Source organism: Podarcis filfolensis, assembly GCF_964270895.1.
Source record: "Podarcis filfolensis genome assembly, chromosome: 2".
NCBI lineage: Eukaryota > Metazoa > Chordata > Lepidosauria > Squamata > Lacertidae > Podarcis > Podarcis filfolensis.
Genome location: NC_139605.1, coordinates 49,684,450 through 49,699,521, shown reverse-complemented (window position 1 = coordinate 49,699,521; position 15,072 = coordinate 49,684,450). Strand labels below are relative to the sequence as shown.

Sequence of the window (15,072 nt, the reverse complement as noted above, 5' to 3'; positions counted from 1 at the left end):
CATTCTAATAAATGTATTTTAGTTGATTTATTAAGGACAAACTACATGTTTCTCTGCTCTGCTTTAAACTTCTTTCATTGCTTTGAACTCTCTGTAGTCCTTTCATTTTGCTTCTACGTATCTTCACTATTCAGCATGTACTAGTGCCCTGATGTTAAATGCTGGGCTAGTTATCTGAAACCAGTATTTGAACTTCACTCTTGCAGCTCCTGGCTATGGGAATCAAAGAATTGGAAGGGCCCTTGGTGGTCATCTAGGGCAACTCCTTGGCTACAACTTTCCTGGCAGATGCCTGTCCAGCCTCTGCTTAAATACCTCCAGAAAAGGCGAGAGCTGGTCACTCCTCCTGTTCCACTGTTGAGCAGCTTGTTCCACTCTTGAGCAGCTTGCACTGGTAATATTAGTCAAAACCTGCTTCTCTACAATTCCCATCCATTGCTCAACTTTTCACTCTGCTACTTCTCCTTTCCAGTTTTTCTCCTTCTTCCTATTCCTCTCTCAATCTACTTTAAGCCCACTCGCTTCCTTTAGATCACTGGTCTTCAACTGGTGAGTTGGGACCCACTAGTGGGTCGTAGTCTGGTCCAAGGTAGGTTGCAAACAGGAGCGCTACTATCATTGAAACATATGGTAAAAGATTAAGAAATGAATGTTTGGGTTAGATGTGGGTCCTGGGTCTGAACAGGTTGAAGATACCTACTTTAGATGACTTTCTTCTTGGGCCCTTGCCTCTTCCCTAGCAGGCAGCTCAGTCGGTCTGTTCCAGAGGCATCATCACCACTACCAATTCCCTTAAGTACGGTGGTTCTCAAACTTTCCCCCCCAATGACCACCTGAAAATTGTTGATGGACCACTTTATGATTTTACTGCCTCTTGCGGTAATTTCAATGTGGTGTGCTAAATGCCGCAATGATTTTTAATTGTAGCGTATCTTTATGCTGTCTTTTACTGCCTTATAATTTGCATTCCATAGAACTTCAATGCAATGAAATAAAAGAAAAGAAAAAGAAAAGAAGCAATAAAATACCATTAAAAATCAGTAGGAATATTTAGCGTCAACATGTCATGGGTCACCTGAATGAAGCTTGCGGCCCACAGTTTGGGAACCCCTGTCTTAGCGCATTATAAGTTTCTATGGGGTGAGTGCTTATGTATTTAAAGCTCCAAAGACAGAAATATAAGTTGCCTGCCCTCAAAAGGACACTGAGTCTTTTCTGAAAGGGCAAAAAGGTTTCACATCATTGCACCTTTAATTTACCTTCATACTCTGCTTTCTTGGTCGCTTCCAAGTTTCTCCACTCTGTTCCAACAAGTCTACTGAGCTCTCCAAATGAATAATCTGGGTGCTGAGCTTTAATAACCGCTCTCATCTCACTACTAAATAGAATGTAACCACTCATGTTGATCTTCCTCTTCGATCCTTCCTTCTTTACACTGCCCTTGGCAGACTTGGGAGTGGACTATGGAGAAAAAACACACCTATGGTCATAAATGCATAACAGAAAATTCTCAAGTTAGAAAGTGAAGGCTAGAGAATCTAATCCTCAATTTCTGACCTTTTTGTCTTCATGATCATATTTTTAAGCTGATAATGGTACAGTCATACCTTGGTTCTCGAACAGAATGCATTCCAGAAGTCCATTCGACTTCCGAAACGTTCGGAAACCAAGGCGCAGCTTCCGATTCCCAATTGGAAGCCGCAGAAGCTGTGCCGCACGTTCGGCTTCTGAGGCAAAGTTCGCAAACTGGAACACCTACTTCTGGGTTTGCGACATTCGAGTTCTAAGTTGTTCGTAAACTAAGCTGTTCGAAAGCCAAGGTATGACAGTATTGGATCATTTTCAATGAGGCAAGAGTATTTGGGTGGGCAAATCTGGGAAGATGGCTGCCATACCTAGGAATTGGTGGTTGCCTCTACGGTTTACAAAAACTGGGCAGCACTGCAGTATATCTGCCATTAATTAATATTCTTCCAAATTACTTTTAGAACTTTCTAGAAACTGCAAACAATCCAAAAGTGACTTATTTCTTATTTGGTTACCCAAAAATTTCCATTTACATGAGTTGCTGCACCACAAATCACAATTTCCCCCAGCATTAAATGAAAGACATAACTTGAAATCACATGAGTTACAAAAATTATTTGTTCTCAGTATATTTTAATTCATTTTACAAAAGCATATATAATATGTATTCGATAGAAGATCTCCAAGCAGTTTTTTTTTAAAAGAAAATAAATTGTATATTGACAAAGTAACATTGAAAATTGCATTTCTGGTATATAGCTCACTACAGCCAAAGCACACATCTTTTCAGCAGAGGAGGAAGAGGAGGAGGGAAAGGTCTCAACTATGTGATTTTGTAAAAGACGTTACCTGTGGAGGAGTGTATGGCATTATATCCAATTCATTAGAAAGCGGACTCTGAAGTTGAGGCATCGTTGGCGCTTCTGTAACTTCACCTTCCTCTTCTGCAATCTCTTCAATCTCTTCATCACCTCCTTCCAGCTCAGCAAATTTGGCTTCTAGCTGCTGAATTTTCTTTTCCAGAAGGGGAGATGGCTCCTTCTGAGGAATTATGGGTTTCCTAAGAAAGTATTCCATATGAATAAAACCCCTCTCTGCACAACATAGGATAGAATTCAACGCCACACTAAGGGGGATCCATTTGTATGCCAAGCAAAAACACTTGTGCTGTTGGAACAAACTCTCCTCTCCCCCCACTGTACCCTGTTCTGGGGGGGGGGGGTCTCCTGACCCTGCTGAGATTTGGGGAGAGTGGTGGAGAGGAGAGGAAAGAATATCCTGTTGCACTAGTGGGACGTGTGCTGGTTTCCGTTAGGGTGACAGCTTAGTTGAATCTGGCCATAATTCCTAATTCTGCTTTACAGTAAGTGTTATATCAGGAAGAAGTAGGAACATATTAAAAAAATAAGTGGCATGTTTGAAAAAGGTAAGCAACTGTTGTTTGAACCCAATTTTGAAACTGCACAGAATAATTATTTAGAAATCTTCCATGCCCTAGGTGCATACCACAAAAAACAGAATGGCTTTGGTAGCCAACTCTAAGACATTTGCTAATGTTAAACTTTTCTAGCAATGAAATCAATTTTTCTAATTGCAAATCCTTCAATGAAAAGGATGTCGTTCTCTACAGCCCTTATCTAAAATGACAATATGCCTATTTTTGTGCAGTGATATTTTAAGTAAGAAATACATCTTGGCAGAAAATAAATGACTATATTCAAGTTCACCATTGCCTATTTAAAATACTGTTGTTGTTTTGGCCGGGGGGGGGGAGGAAGATGGCAGGCGGTATGCCTGAGACCCTTCTAATTCCTGGACCCAATAGAAATTCGATTTCTGGAATAGCCAAGCTAGCTTCCTGGTGAAGTAATGGCCCTCTATGTTCAATGGATCTTAATATGCTTCAGTTTATACCACTGTTTTATAAAGGACATTTTTTCCTACAGTCAAATCAACTTAAAGATCTCTACCCCCATTATCTCCCATAATGCTTTAAAAGCAAAGACATCGTACCTAAAGTAGTAAATTTCATCATCTACTACTTTTGCTGAAAGAGAAAACCTTTTCAATCCCTTAAATTTCTTCATCTGTTTGTCACTTTCATTATAGCGGCTTTCACAGAGGAGAACATCATTTTCAGAAATCTCAGTTGGCCTACAGGAGAGGAAGTCCTTGAAAGACAACACAGCACACTTTCCTGAAAGAGAGAAAAATAAAGTAGCAGCGTTTTCCACACTAACAGTTTGAAAGCGAATTTTTGTTAACAGGCCTGCATATTTTAAACCACCAAAAAGTTCATGACAATATACTGACTCATCACACATAGCCTACAATGGAACACCTAAGCCTCATTCCAGTTCACATGTTGCATGTGACTCCTGCAGGGAATGCATCTCCTATGCACATTGACACATCCATGAAGTTAAATGGATGTGATGACAGCATTCATACATGGATCTCCTTTGCTGGATTAGGACAGTGCTTTCTTGCTGGATCTCTTCATGACAAATACAATCGTACCTTGGTTTTCGAACAGCCTAGTTCTCCCGAATGATCAAAACCCAGAAGTGACTGTTCCGGTTTTTCAACGTTCTTTTGGAAGCCGAACGTCCCACGGGGGTTCCACGGCTTCCAATTGGCTGCAGGAGCTTCCTGCAGCCAATCAGAAGCCGCGATTTGGTTTTCGAACATTTTGGAAGTCGAACGGCTTCTCCTCCCCTTAACAGAGCCAATTTAAGTTCACACGAACAAGAAAACCATTCACTTAAGAAAATTTAAAATAACTGTATGCACCATTCAAGATTAGTTGATTATTTTGTTCAAAAGCCTTTATACTTCTAGTAAAGTAGGCAATAATGTGATACAGGTAGATTGAGTCAGCAGCAGCAGCAGCAGCAGCAGCAGCAGCAGCAGCTGTTTAGGATGACCATAGTATTGCCAAGGGCCATACACAACACAATGAGAATGCCCTTATCTAGTAAACAACCTACTATATTTCAAAGCACATTTATTTTCCTCTGTTACTAGTTCTAGAAGAATGAAAAGGGCTTAAAAAAAAACCCCCAAATAAATTTATCATATAGAATTTATTATGTACTAGATACTCAGGTTTAATGAGTTATGTATACCATATCCTAACATGAAACATAGCAAAAACATGAAAAAGAAATGGAAACGATAGAATTGGAAAAAACATCAATACTATTTGGTTACCTAGAATGCATGTCATGGGGCAGGTCTCTTCTAAGTTACTCAAAAACACTTCCTTCTTGTAGAACATTTTAGTTGGCTCATGTTCAGTTTCCTCTGGGTGTATAAAGATCGGACCAAAGAAATAGGCAGCTCCATCTCTTACCCACATTTTTTCTATTCTGAAAAACAGAAAAAGATTTGCTTCAGAGTATCCCAAGATAATCGCCAAGTCAAAAATTGAGCCATTCCCCCCAATTACTTTACGGTTTTATCCATCTTTTGCTTTTGTACATGAAAGACTTGAATCAGTTTTCAATGATGCAACTATATTTATAGAGAAAAAGGGTACCTGCCAACTCGCGGTCGGACTAGACCGTGTGATTTTATGAAGACGCAATCCCCAACCTTCAGCCACATATCATTGTAACAAAGCTGTTCATAGTAGTGACACCCAGGTTCTCCATTTGCCATTTCTACTGGAACATCTTCTTTGTCCTGTAAAATAAAGGCAGACTTAAGAAATGGGGAAAGTTGTGCGACTCTTCTTAAATAAAATGGTACGTTAGGTACTCAGCCTCACCCAGAAGCTACTTGCATAAGCAGGGACTGTGACATCCAGACCCCAATATCTCCTTTAATATGCCATTCAGCATAGCAATATGGCCACTGTTTGATCAGTGGGGTGCAAACTTTTCAGCTTGCCAGACAGAACAATCCTGACTCCTTTCCCTCCCTCACAGTTCTGGGGATTCTCCTGAATATGAGAGGTAGAGCCGAGTGTCATCCACATACTGGTGACGCTTTAGTCCAAACCTCCAAATAACTTCCCCATGTAATTTCAAGTGGCTGTTAGATGTGTATATGGGAGACCCACGTACAAATCAGAACTGTCTAACTCTGAAGCAGGTAAAAGCATCAGCTATTCATTCCTAAACTGATAAACCATTTAAAATACCTACAGACAAACACAAAAGTCAAAGCATTTAATGGCCAGCTCTTCAAACGTGTATACCTTTTCAAGGCAAAGGGAGTGATCTCCCACTTTGATATCCTCAGACATTTCAGTGTGCTTTTCCTCATCAATTTTGTCTGTATTCGCAAATACCGAGGCAACACGAACCACAGGCAAGGGCACGTCTCGAGGAACAAATCGTACAGAGCTAATTGGCATGGTCCATAATTTAATCTTCTTAAAGGACTTGGTCTTCGCAGAATAACGTGATTCGCAAACGTAAACGTCTTCATCTCTAAAGTTTTCTGGGCATAGCTTAAAATACTCCTAGTCAATGGGGAAAAATAATCATTCAGAAAAAAATAGCTCAACTTGCAGAAACACATAAGTTCAAAAGCCATTGTTTGTGGTGTTTTCTGGAGCAGTGTCCAAGCTCAAATGGCCACCAACGTCCTGTAAATCTGGAAGCCCCCAAGTTCCTACCAGGTTGCTCTGAGGTTCTTAAGCAAATGCCTTTCCTCCCTACTTTACATGTTCTATAGACCTGCAGACCTAGGTAGTCTCCCAAGGGTACAGAAATCATTCCAGTATCTTTCAGTGGCCTCATTTCATTTCCCAACTGATACGCATTTGACTACTTGAAGAGGGCATGATGGGGAGAAATTTAACAAAACAGAAAAACGATCTCTACCACAACAAAACACTAATATTTGATCAGTATAGTGTTCATCCAGATACATAACAGAATTGGATTGTAGTAATTGGTAGCTATTGTTTATATATACGTATTGATATTGATATGTAAGCCTTGTATTGATATTGATATGTAAGACATTGATATGTAATTCTCACCTTAACAAACATGACCACACATTTGCCAAGAATTTTGTTCACGGGGACTTTGTTGTAATAATCACTTTTAAATACTTCTTTCTCCAAAAACTTTCGGGTTGCAAGATGGAATGTTTCATTTGGTCGATAAAACCAGCAGCCGTACAACCATTTTTCTCCTGAAAACAAGAAAGTTTTGTGATACAAAACAACTATAACAAGTTATAAACTGATCCGCGGATCTTCTGTGGCAATAAAATGGCTGAGATAGTGCTAGTTTGTGTCTGAATCTTTGTTCAGGGAAAGTGCATTTTAGACCCGCAAAACTGTGGGACAGTTTCTCTTTGCATATCGTGACTGTGCAAATCAAAGACAGACCGTAACCCTTAATTTTTTGAAAACTGAAGTTCACAAAATAAGACATTTGAGAAAGGATGAGATGCTGGTTGTCATTCATGCTGCACAGAACAGAATGGTGACTGTACCACCAGTTAACATGGCAATCACAACAGCAGTGCTGTGGGGGAAGAGAAATGTCACTCTTTGTTCTTAGTGAGAGGTGTCGCACTATGCTTGGGGTGCAGATGTGGCCTTGAGGCATTTGGGCATAGCATGGCTCTGCGCTTGTAGCTCAACCACAACCACCACCTGTGTTCCTCCCTCAGGTTTCCACTAGTTGTCCTGGGGGCGAAGCTAATCAGAATGAAGCAGAGCTGTCTCCTCTCAGATCCACTCATACTGCTGCGTCAGGCAGGAGGAAAAACTCAGGGAAATGGACCTGCTCCTACAAGTTTTACTCCCACCTGTGTCAGCTGACGACACGTGACCCGTGCCATTGGCTACAGTGTCCCACAAAATGAATTGTTAGGGATCACCCTACAATCAGCCAGTGCTGTCCTTGCATTGAATTATTTCAATAATCTATCAGTTTGTTAGGGAAATCTCATGGTAGTGGTTCTATTGCCACTTAATGAAATGTGTATTGTGTTTACAGGAGCTGGTATCTGGATATAAGACAGGGCCTAGGACAGCTGCAGCCACCAGCATTAAGAAGACAGTCTTTCTTACCAGCCGAATCTTCCCACAGTCGTTCAATGCAGACTATGTGAGGTTGCAAATTGGCTTCTGCGGGTTCAACATACACATAATCCCCAACATGATACATGCTGTTCTTAAAGCTGCAATCCTGGCTGTATGTCCTGTGTAAACTAGACAGTCCTGTTCCTCCAGAAGAATCTTCACTCTTTTCAGCTTCTTATTCAACATAAAAGAAAACAGTGGGAATGACTTACAGTCAGTTTAAAAACACAGGACTGCTCGCCTTGTAACACTTTACACCCCAATAATCTTTCCTGTAAAGAGTGACCATTTCCTCTTAGAAAGAATTCCTGGCACCAGCCATATCAAGCAATATCCCCCATCACCATGCAATGCAAGGGAGAGGCGCTATTCTTGCCACACAAGGCGTAAGACAGATTCTATCCCCCCCAAGTTATTATTATTATTATTTTATTAAATTTGTATACTGTCCTTCATCTATAGCTCTCAGGGAAGTTCACAACACAAAAATACAAGATAGAAAACATAATAAAACAAAACAAAAACAAAAACAAACCAATAAACAACCCTCGCACAATGCATTTAAAAGGGTACTGGATGTTAATTAGCCAAAGGCCTGGTTAAAGAGGAATGTTTTTGCAAGAAGCACGCCCTGATCACTGAAATGGGCCCCCAAAGAGGGGTGAGGAGGGAAGAATGAGCAGGAAGAAGGCATTTCAGACTTGGCAGTGTATTCAAAATGGTGTGGCAAGGTGGGAAGGGGGCCTGCGGCCAGTTGTACCATCAGGACTTTGGGCAGACGTCTAGGGCCCCACATAGCAACACGAGCGTAAGGGTCCCCAAGTGCAGCAGGTCTGGCTTACCACATTTTGAAATGAAGTAATGCATATTATTGTTTAAAAAGCTCCCAGCTCACATGCATATAGTATCAAGAGTATATAAGTTACTAGTGCTTGTGACACTCCCCTATTACAGTGATCACTGTTGCCGGTGATACGAATACAATCACTACACTCACAATATATTTACCATGTGCAAGACTTGCAATTTACCAGCTGAGTTGGCAGCTTTGAGCTCTGCTGAACAGTACTTCCCTCATGACTGAATTACACGTAGGGGCAAGCACATCTGAATAGTTCAGTGAAGGCTGTGTAGGAAATACACATGTTGGCAACCATCTGACCAATTACTTTTCTACATCTGACGGTATCTTAGTGGGGAAGATGACCCAGAAGGGTAGATTGTAAATTTGGCATTTTCCTTGTCTTCCATCAGAGTGTGTCAAGGCGAACAAGAGAGCTGAATGACACAAATGTACAAATCAGCTCATTTATGAATTCATTTTATACTGCCCATCCTCTCTCAAGCAATGCTGATAATGCTGGAGAAGATTCACCTATGTCTCCTTTCAGTGAGTATCTGCTAAATGAAGAGTGACAATGTGCAGCCATTTAAATTAAGTACAATTACCTCTCTTCTCTTCTTCTCTTTTGAGTTTGTCTTCTTCCATTTCCTTAGGAAGCTTTTCCTTCTTCTCTTTTTCAACATCGTTATGAAGATGCTTGGTAGTGTAGCTGAGGGCTGGTGACAACAGAATCTCGCCATTCTTGCAGAGTTCGTCACGGATTTTGATAAAGAACTGTTGAAGTTCCACTGCATCCTCATAAATCTCTGAATCCGTCCTTTAAAGAAAAGAGAAACTGCATGAAATGACAACATGCACAAGGTAACTGTAGCTGAAGCATGAATGTGTCATGAAAAAAAATGAAATTTCATTGTTTGCAAACTGATTCCCCCCTCCCCCAACCCTGGTTTGGATGTCATGGAAAAGTGCGATTTAGTAAGCCAGGGTAGAAGTGCAGAAGGGGAGGAGGGAAAGGCAAGCTGAAAGTGCAGGGGCACACGGCTCATTCTCAGGACAATAAACAATGGTTTAATTGGCTAGAGATTGTGACAATTCCACTGGGCCAAAGTCTTGCTATATCACAGGCGCAGGCAAACTCAGCCCTCCAGATGTTTTGAGACTATAACTCCCATCATCCCTAGCTAACAGGACAAGTGGTCAGGGATGATGGGAGCTGTAGTCCCAAAACATCTGGAGGGCCGAGTTTGCCTATGCCTGGTATATCATCTCAAAATCTGCAGTTCTCATATCATGCAGTAGTATAAGTTGCTTTTTTACACTTCTCTAAAACTTGTAGTACTATTTAGTGTATATATATGTCAGATAATCATCTGGCTTTTAACTAACTAAAACATACTTACATATTGCAAAATCAATGAAGGTACCTTTCTGAAGAAATACCTTTCTGAGACATTAAAGGTACTAAACATTAAAGGTAACAAGCAAAAGCTATTTATGAGGCTGTTAATGGCAAGTGATTTCGTGCCTCTGGAATAGGAGTCCAATCCCGCACTAGTAACTTACAGACTCTTGTATTAGTATCACTGGCAACAGTGATCACTTTAATAGGGGTGTGTCACAAGCACTAGTAATAAAAATAAAAAATTGTCCAGTAGCACCTTAGAGATCAACTAAGTTTGTTCTGGTATAAGCTTTCGTGTGCATGCACACTTCTCAGTTGGTCTCTAAGGTGCTACTGGACAATTTTTTATTTTTTTATTTTCATTTCGACTGTGTCAGACCAGCACGGCTACCTACCTGAATCAAGCACTAGTAACTTAAGTTACTAGAGAGGTTGATAAAAGTAAAGTTTTACTCACCGGTTCATTCTCCTTGCCCGCTCCAGCACTTCAAACATCTGCTCTTGGAACAAATCCAATCTCCGGTAGCGGTTATTTTCCACATTCTTTCGTATGATATCAAAAGTCAGGGGTGGCTTGTTTGGGAAATTAGGATCAACACCAGGAATTTCAGCTAAGGAGTCACTGTAGCACCTGCCTTCATCATCCTGATGACTCATTACAGAGACAAAAAGGTTATGTATGAGTTCCTGGATCAGGAGTGTTACATTTGGGACATGAGAATCTTCATCTCCTTCTATGTCTCTTCTAGTTTCTAGCAAAACTTTGTGCAGCACCAGAGCATCTTTGTAAATCAAGGATTCTGGCTCATTATAAGTGCAGGCATTATTGAACATCATTACAAAATCTTCAACCATGGCATCAATGTCCTGATACTTGTTGGCCATCATGTGACTTCTGATCTTCTCCATATCAACCGGCTTTTTAATTGTCAGGTAGTAGTCAGGAAGCTCCGATCGAGATGGAAGCCGCAGAAAAATTGCACTAAGCCTTCTCCCTCGCTTATCTGTATAGTTCTTCACCGCTTCGTATACTTCATTAAGTTTCTGTTGCATTGGAGTCATATATTTTGATTTTTTAGGGGAGATGCCAGTCTTTCTACCTAGAGAAACAAAATTTAAAGCTAGACTCAAAAAGCCAACATTCTTGTGACTTCAGTTACTCAAATACTAATCTGGGTATATCATGTAACATTAGACACATGCATTTTGGTGTCTTTCACATCATAGCTCCTTCTCAAGACTTTTGTGCTTTTTATTTTCTCTCTTAACAATATGAAAACATCAGAATTTCTCTGTCTGCTCCTCTCTCTCTCCCTCTCTCTCTCACACTCTCACACACCATGGAAAAGGAAGTGTTTTGCAGAAGGAATCTGGAGAGCAACAGTGGACTCGGAGCATCTGGAGAGTCATGTGAAATAAGGCTAGGCTACAGGTTCTCCCAAGCAGCACATAACATATTCATATTGCTTATGTCAAAATCAAAAGGCACACTCTCAAAACTTCATTAGAACAGGGCTTTAACAAAGAGAATTGTGTGTGCACCTGGAGATTCCTTATAATAACCTTACACACAGCACTAAACAGAAAAGAATGCCGAAGCCTCTTTTCCTCACTGCCCCATAGATACACTGGAAACCCTGGATCATGGCCAGTGACTGCTAGTCCCAGCACAAAAAACTTTTCTGCATGTAAAACATTCTTCTTTTATTTAAAGTAGTTTTCAAATCCCAGAATAAACATATTGCACAGCAAAACCATTTCAGTTTTTAGCAAAACAGCCCCAGAAGCTAACAGGGCTATCAATTGCAAGAGGTTACAGTAATAATGGTTTACAGGACATGAGCAGTGTTCGAAACTCCCATTGTTTTAGGTGCATTTTGTGACAGGGAATTTCATTAGCGCGAGCAGTTTCTGAGCTCTGGGCGCAGTACTGCCCTTAAGATTTCAGATTAAAACTGCAGAGTGGAAGGAAAGGAGGACCTTTTTCTGCCTCCCCACTTCCAGCTACTCTCTGAAGACTAGAGAAGAGACTCTCTTAAGAATATTAGGGGGTGGGCAAGGGAAGAATATGTGAAAAATGAACATAATATTTAAGCTGCAGTTCATTCATTTTCAGCTTTGCGTTCTTGTTAGACATTCTGTTTTTGCACCCATAACCTAGGTTTAAGGTACCATTCAGCTCCTAGCTTTCATATCTCAGTTTCAAACACTGTATATGTGCTGGTCTTAGATGCTTCTATACTTCTTACTATTCTTACAACCCATAGTCAACAATACATAGGAAGCCAAGCATTCTCGGTTCTTTTTTCTTTGATATACAGTTTGTCTTTTAAAACAAAGAAGCACAAAAAAAATCTGCAAAAAATAACCCCACCGACCATATGATCTCCAGTAGTGGAGTAATAAAACATAATGATTTGGGCCCTGCACTGTGCAAAAATACAAAATGAAAACCTTCCTGCACAAAATCAGTGCTCCTCTAGCGGTAATGGTAAGGGCCTTTGCTCTATTACTAGTTCTGTGTTGTTGTTTTTAGAAAACAACATGATATTTCTGCAGCCACTTTTGATGAGGATCACAAAGTACTTTACATCTATTAATATCACATGGCTCAGTACCAATCTAGAAACTGGGGAGAAAAAGAAGATATGTTGCAAGAGGCATATGTGGGAGATATATAACTTCTCATGCTGTTCCCCAAATCTAACAACATTTTAGCTTTTACTGTTTCTCATGTTACAAAAGCTTAGAACAGTGCTTTAACACTTCTACCCTATTCAGGGCAGACTGTCTCTTTCTTGGCATAAATGCTCTGACACAGTTCAGTTTAGGACACCTTTGCTCAGGACTCAATTATATTTTAAAATCTAAAAAAATATTTTGTCAAATTCAGTCTGTATTTCAGAAGCAGATGAAATGTTGCAAACTACTCAGCTTAATAAGACTGCAATCTGTTAACATTTTATATTTCATTTATCAGGCTTGGGAATTTACAACAGTTCCTTACTTAATTTCAATTTAGGGGAAGCAACCTCATCATCTTCAAGCAGAGGTCCCAGCTCTTTCCTCTTTTCTTTAAGAATCTTCTCCAAGATATGAGCATCATTGTAAACCTATTCATCATGAAAATATTTATAAATAACAAACAGCAAATGGCTATTAGGATTTTACTTTTTGTTCTAATTAAGAATGAGGAAGTGCATTTGGTAATCTTGTTAACAGCGCCTACCTAGAATGAGCTACAACATTCACATAGCAGCAGGGAAAGCTCTATCCCTGCACAAAGATGATGTAGGATCAGGGCCATCTTTGCCATTAGGCAGAAGGTCATCCATAAATGCACTGGATTCCGGAATATGTAATGAGCCACCTAAGTGGGGCACAACCCTCTCTTCCATACGCCTCTCTTAAAGGCACGGGAAGCTCCATGGATTAACCATAAGGTTATATATGCAAAGGCAGGGAAGAGTTTATCTCTGGCATGCCAGATCCCAGTATTGTTAGTTCATCAGTATAAAAAGTTTTTTTATTAGCTCCTGGTGCTCCACTTTCTCAATATTGTTTAGCGTCCTGGCAAAACTACACACAAAATATCTCCAACCCACAATATGGAAACCACTAATTGATAGTTCGCAAATTATGCAAAGGCATTTCTCTGGTCTCATAATCCACTCCATCTCAAGGTCTCATATTGATCATGGTATGTTTTTTATGGTTTCCTTTGCCACCCAAAGGTGAGTCTGAATAATATTTGGAGGCTGCTTTACCCAAAGGCTAAGGACAGATATTCATTTTTGCTCTTTTGTATGTGGAGATGGACATATTCTACAAGGTAAGCAAGGAGCATGCATATAAACTGCTATAAAAAAATTTCACAGCTCATACTTTTAGAAAACCAAAACATACTGTGAAATTCATTTAATGAAATATCAGCATAAGCAGAGGAGCGCATGAGTGACAGCTATACAAATCTGGTTTGAATTTTCCTGAGAACGTACCTGTGAGCCTTCTTCATTATAATGCCTTGCGTTTCGAAACATTAACCTCATATCTTCTATCATAGACTCTTCCCCAACGTACTTGTCACTGCGGATATTGTGCTCTATTGTTTTTAAATCCATTGGCTCCAAGATGATTTTGTAATAATCTGGATAGTCTTTTTTGGAAGGTTTCACCATGAACAGCTCACAAAGTCTTCGGCCAGTGCCAGGCTCTCGTGCCTCAAGAACAACATTGTACAAAATTTTCATTCGCTGCTTCTTTATGTTCTTTTTGCTGTTAGATTTGAAGGGGGGGGGGAATACTTGTTTATTAATTTTACCACCTATGTTCTCTAGGGGTTCACAGCCTCTTAAATTCAAAATCAAATGAAGTCTACCAATAATAATAATAATAATAAATCAAATAATATGAACAACAACAACAATCCATTACAAAACATTTAAAACTGTATAGAACAGGCACATCCAACTCCCAAGAGACTGCGATCTACTCCCAGTATAAAAAAACTGGCAATGATCTACCCTTTGTCATTGGAGGGAGGAGGAGTGTGCATGAGGTGGGTGGATTGCCAAGAGTTGTTGAGGTTTTTTGGCGTAGGGTTACACAGAGCTCTTCAGCTTTTATTTGTTAGCTTTTGGTAAATTTTATTTAATCCCACGATTGATAAGGGTCCTGCGATCTACCAGGATCAGCTGGGGATCTACCGGTAGATTGTGATCTACTGGTTAGACATGCCTGGTATAGAACAACAGCTTAAACTTTTTACACCAGCACAAAGCCTGAAGGGGTAACTTGACTGAGAGAGCTAAATTACCACCAAAACTACCATTAAAAGGCTATTATAAAGGTATTGGTGGGAGGGATGGACAGGAACCTTTTCACCTGGTGCACAGCCACCAGGCAAGTGTCTTTGGGGAGGGCATGGAATACATGAAGTGCCACCATTGAAAAGGCCCTGTCCCCGGCAGACACCTGCATTACCACATTAAGCAGGGGAACTTGGAGAAACGTATCGGATGAAGATCTTAAAAGTCTTGGTGGGAATACCTGGGGAAAGGTGTTCCTTCAAGCAGCCTGGCCCCAAGCCATTACGCAGTGGCAGCTGGTGGCACTCACATGACCTCCTGTTCACTGGGAGGTAGAGGGGAAAGTGCAAGGTCAGCGCAGCGCAAACAGGAGCACGGGACTGGTTGCACGGGAGCGCTTGCACAACGTCAACCTCACCCTTCCACCTCACAGTAA

General features: G+C 40.5%; 1 protein-coding gene across 31 annotated transcripts in view; it reads right to left on the bottom strand.

Moving 5' to 3' along the window:
• Positions 1-15,072, bottom strand: part of PBRM1 (polybromo 1) — a 55,137-nt gene that overhangs the window by 15,494 nt on the left and 24,571 nt on the right. For 12 of the 31 annotated variants that reach the window (XM_083603225.1, XM_083603211.1, XM_083603212.1 and 9 more), the window contains exons 15-26: positions 13,827-14,103; positions 12,836-12,941; positions 10,286-10,928; positions 9,032-9,243; positions 7,571-7,756; positions 6,524-6,681; positions 5,732-5,998; positions 5,069-5,214; positions 4,741-4,898; positions 3,541-3,724; positions 2,377-2,587; positions 1,260-1,461 (exon numbers count right to left, since the gene is read on the bottom strand). In XM_083603225.1, coding sequence (XP_083459351.1) covers positions 1,260-1,461; positions 2,377-2,587; positions 3,541-3,724; positions 4,741-4,898; positions 5,069-5,214; positions 5,732-5,998; positions 6,524-6,681; positions 7,571-7,756; positions 9,032-9,243; positions 10,286-10,928; positions 12,836-12,941; positions 13,827-14,103 — 2,750 coding nt within the window. Of the gene's footprint in view, positions 1-1,259; positions 1,462-2,376; positions 2,588-3,540; positions 3,725-4,740; positions 4,899-5,068; positions 5,215-5,731; positions 5,999-6,523; positions 6,682-7,570; positions 7,757-9,031; positions 9,244-10,285; positions 10,950-12,835; positions 12,942-13,826; positions 14,104-15,072 lie in introns of all 31 variants that reach the window. The other 19 variants (XM_083603208.1, XM_083603210.1, XM_083603209.1 and 16 more) reach the window with 3 other exon arrangements.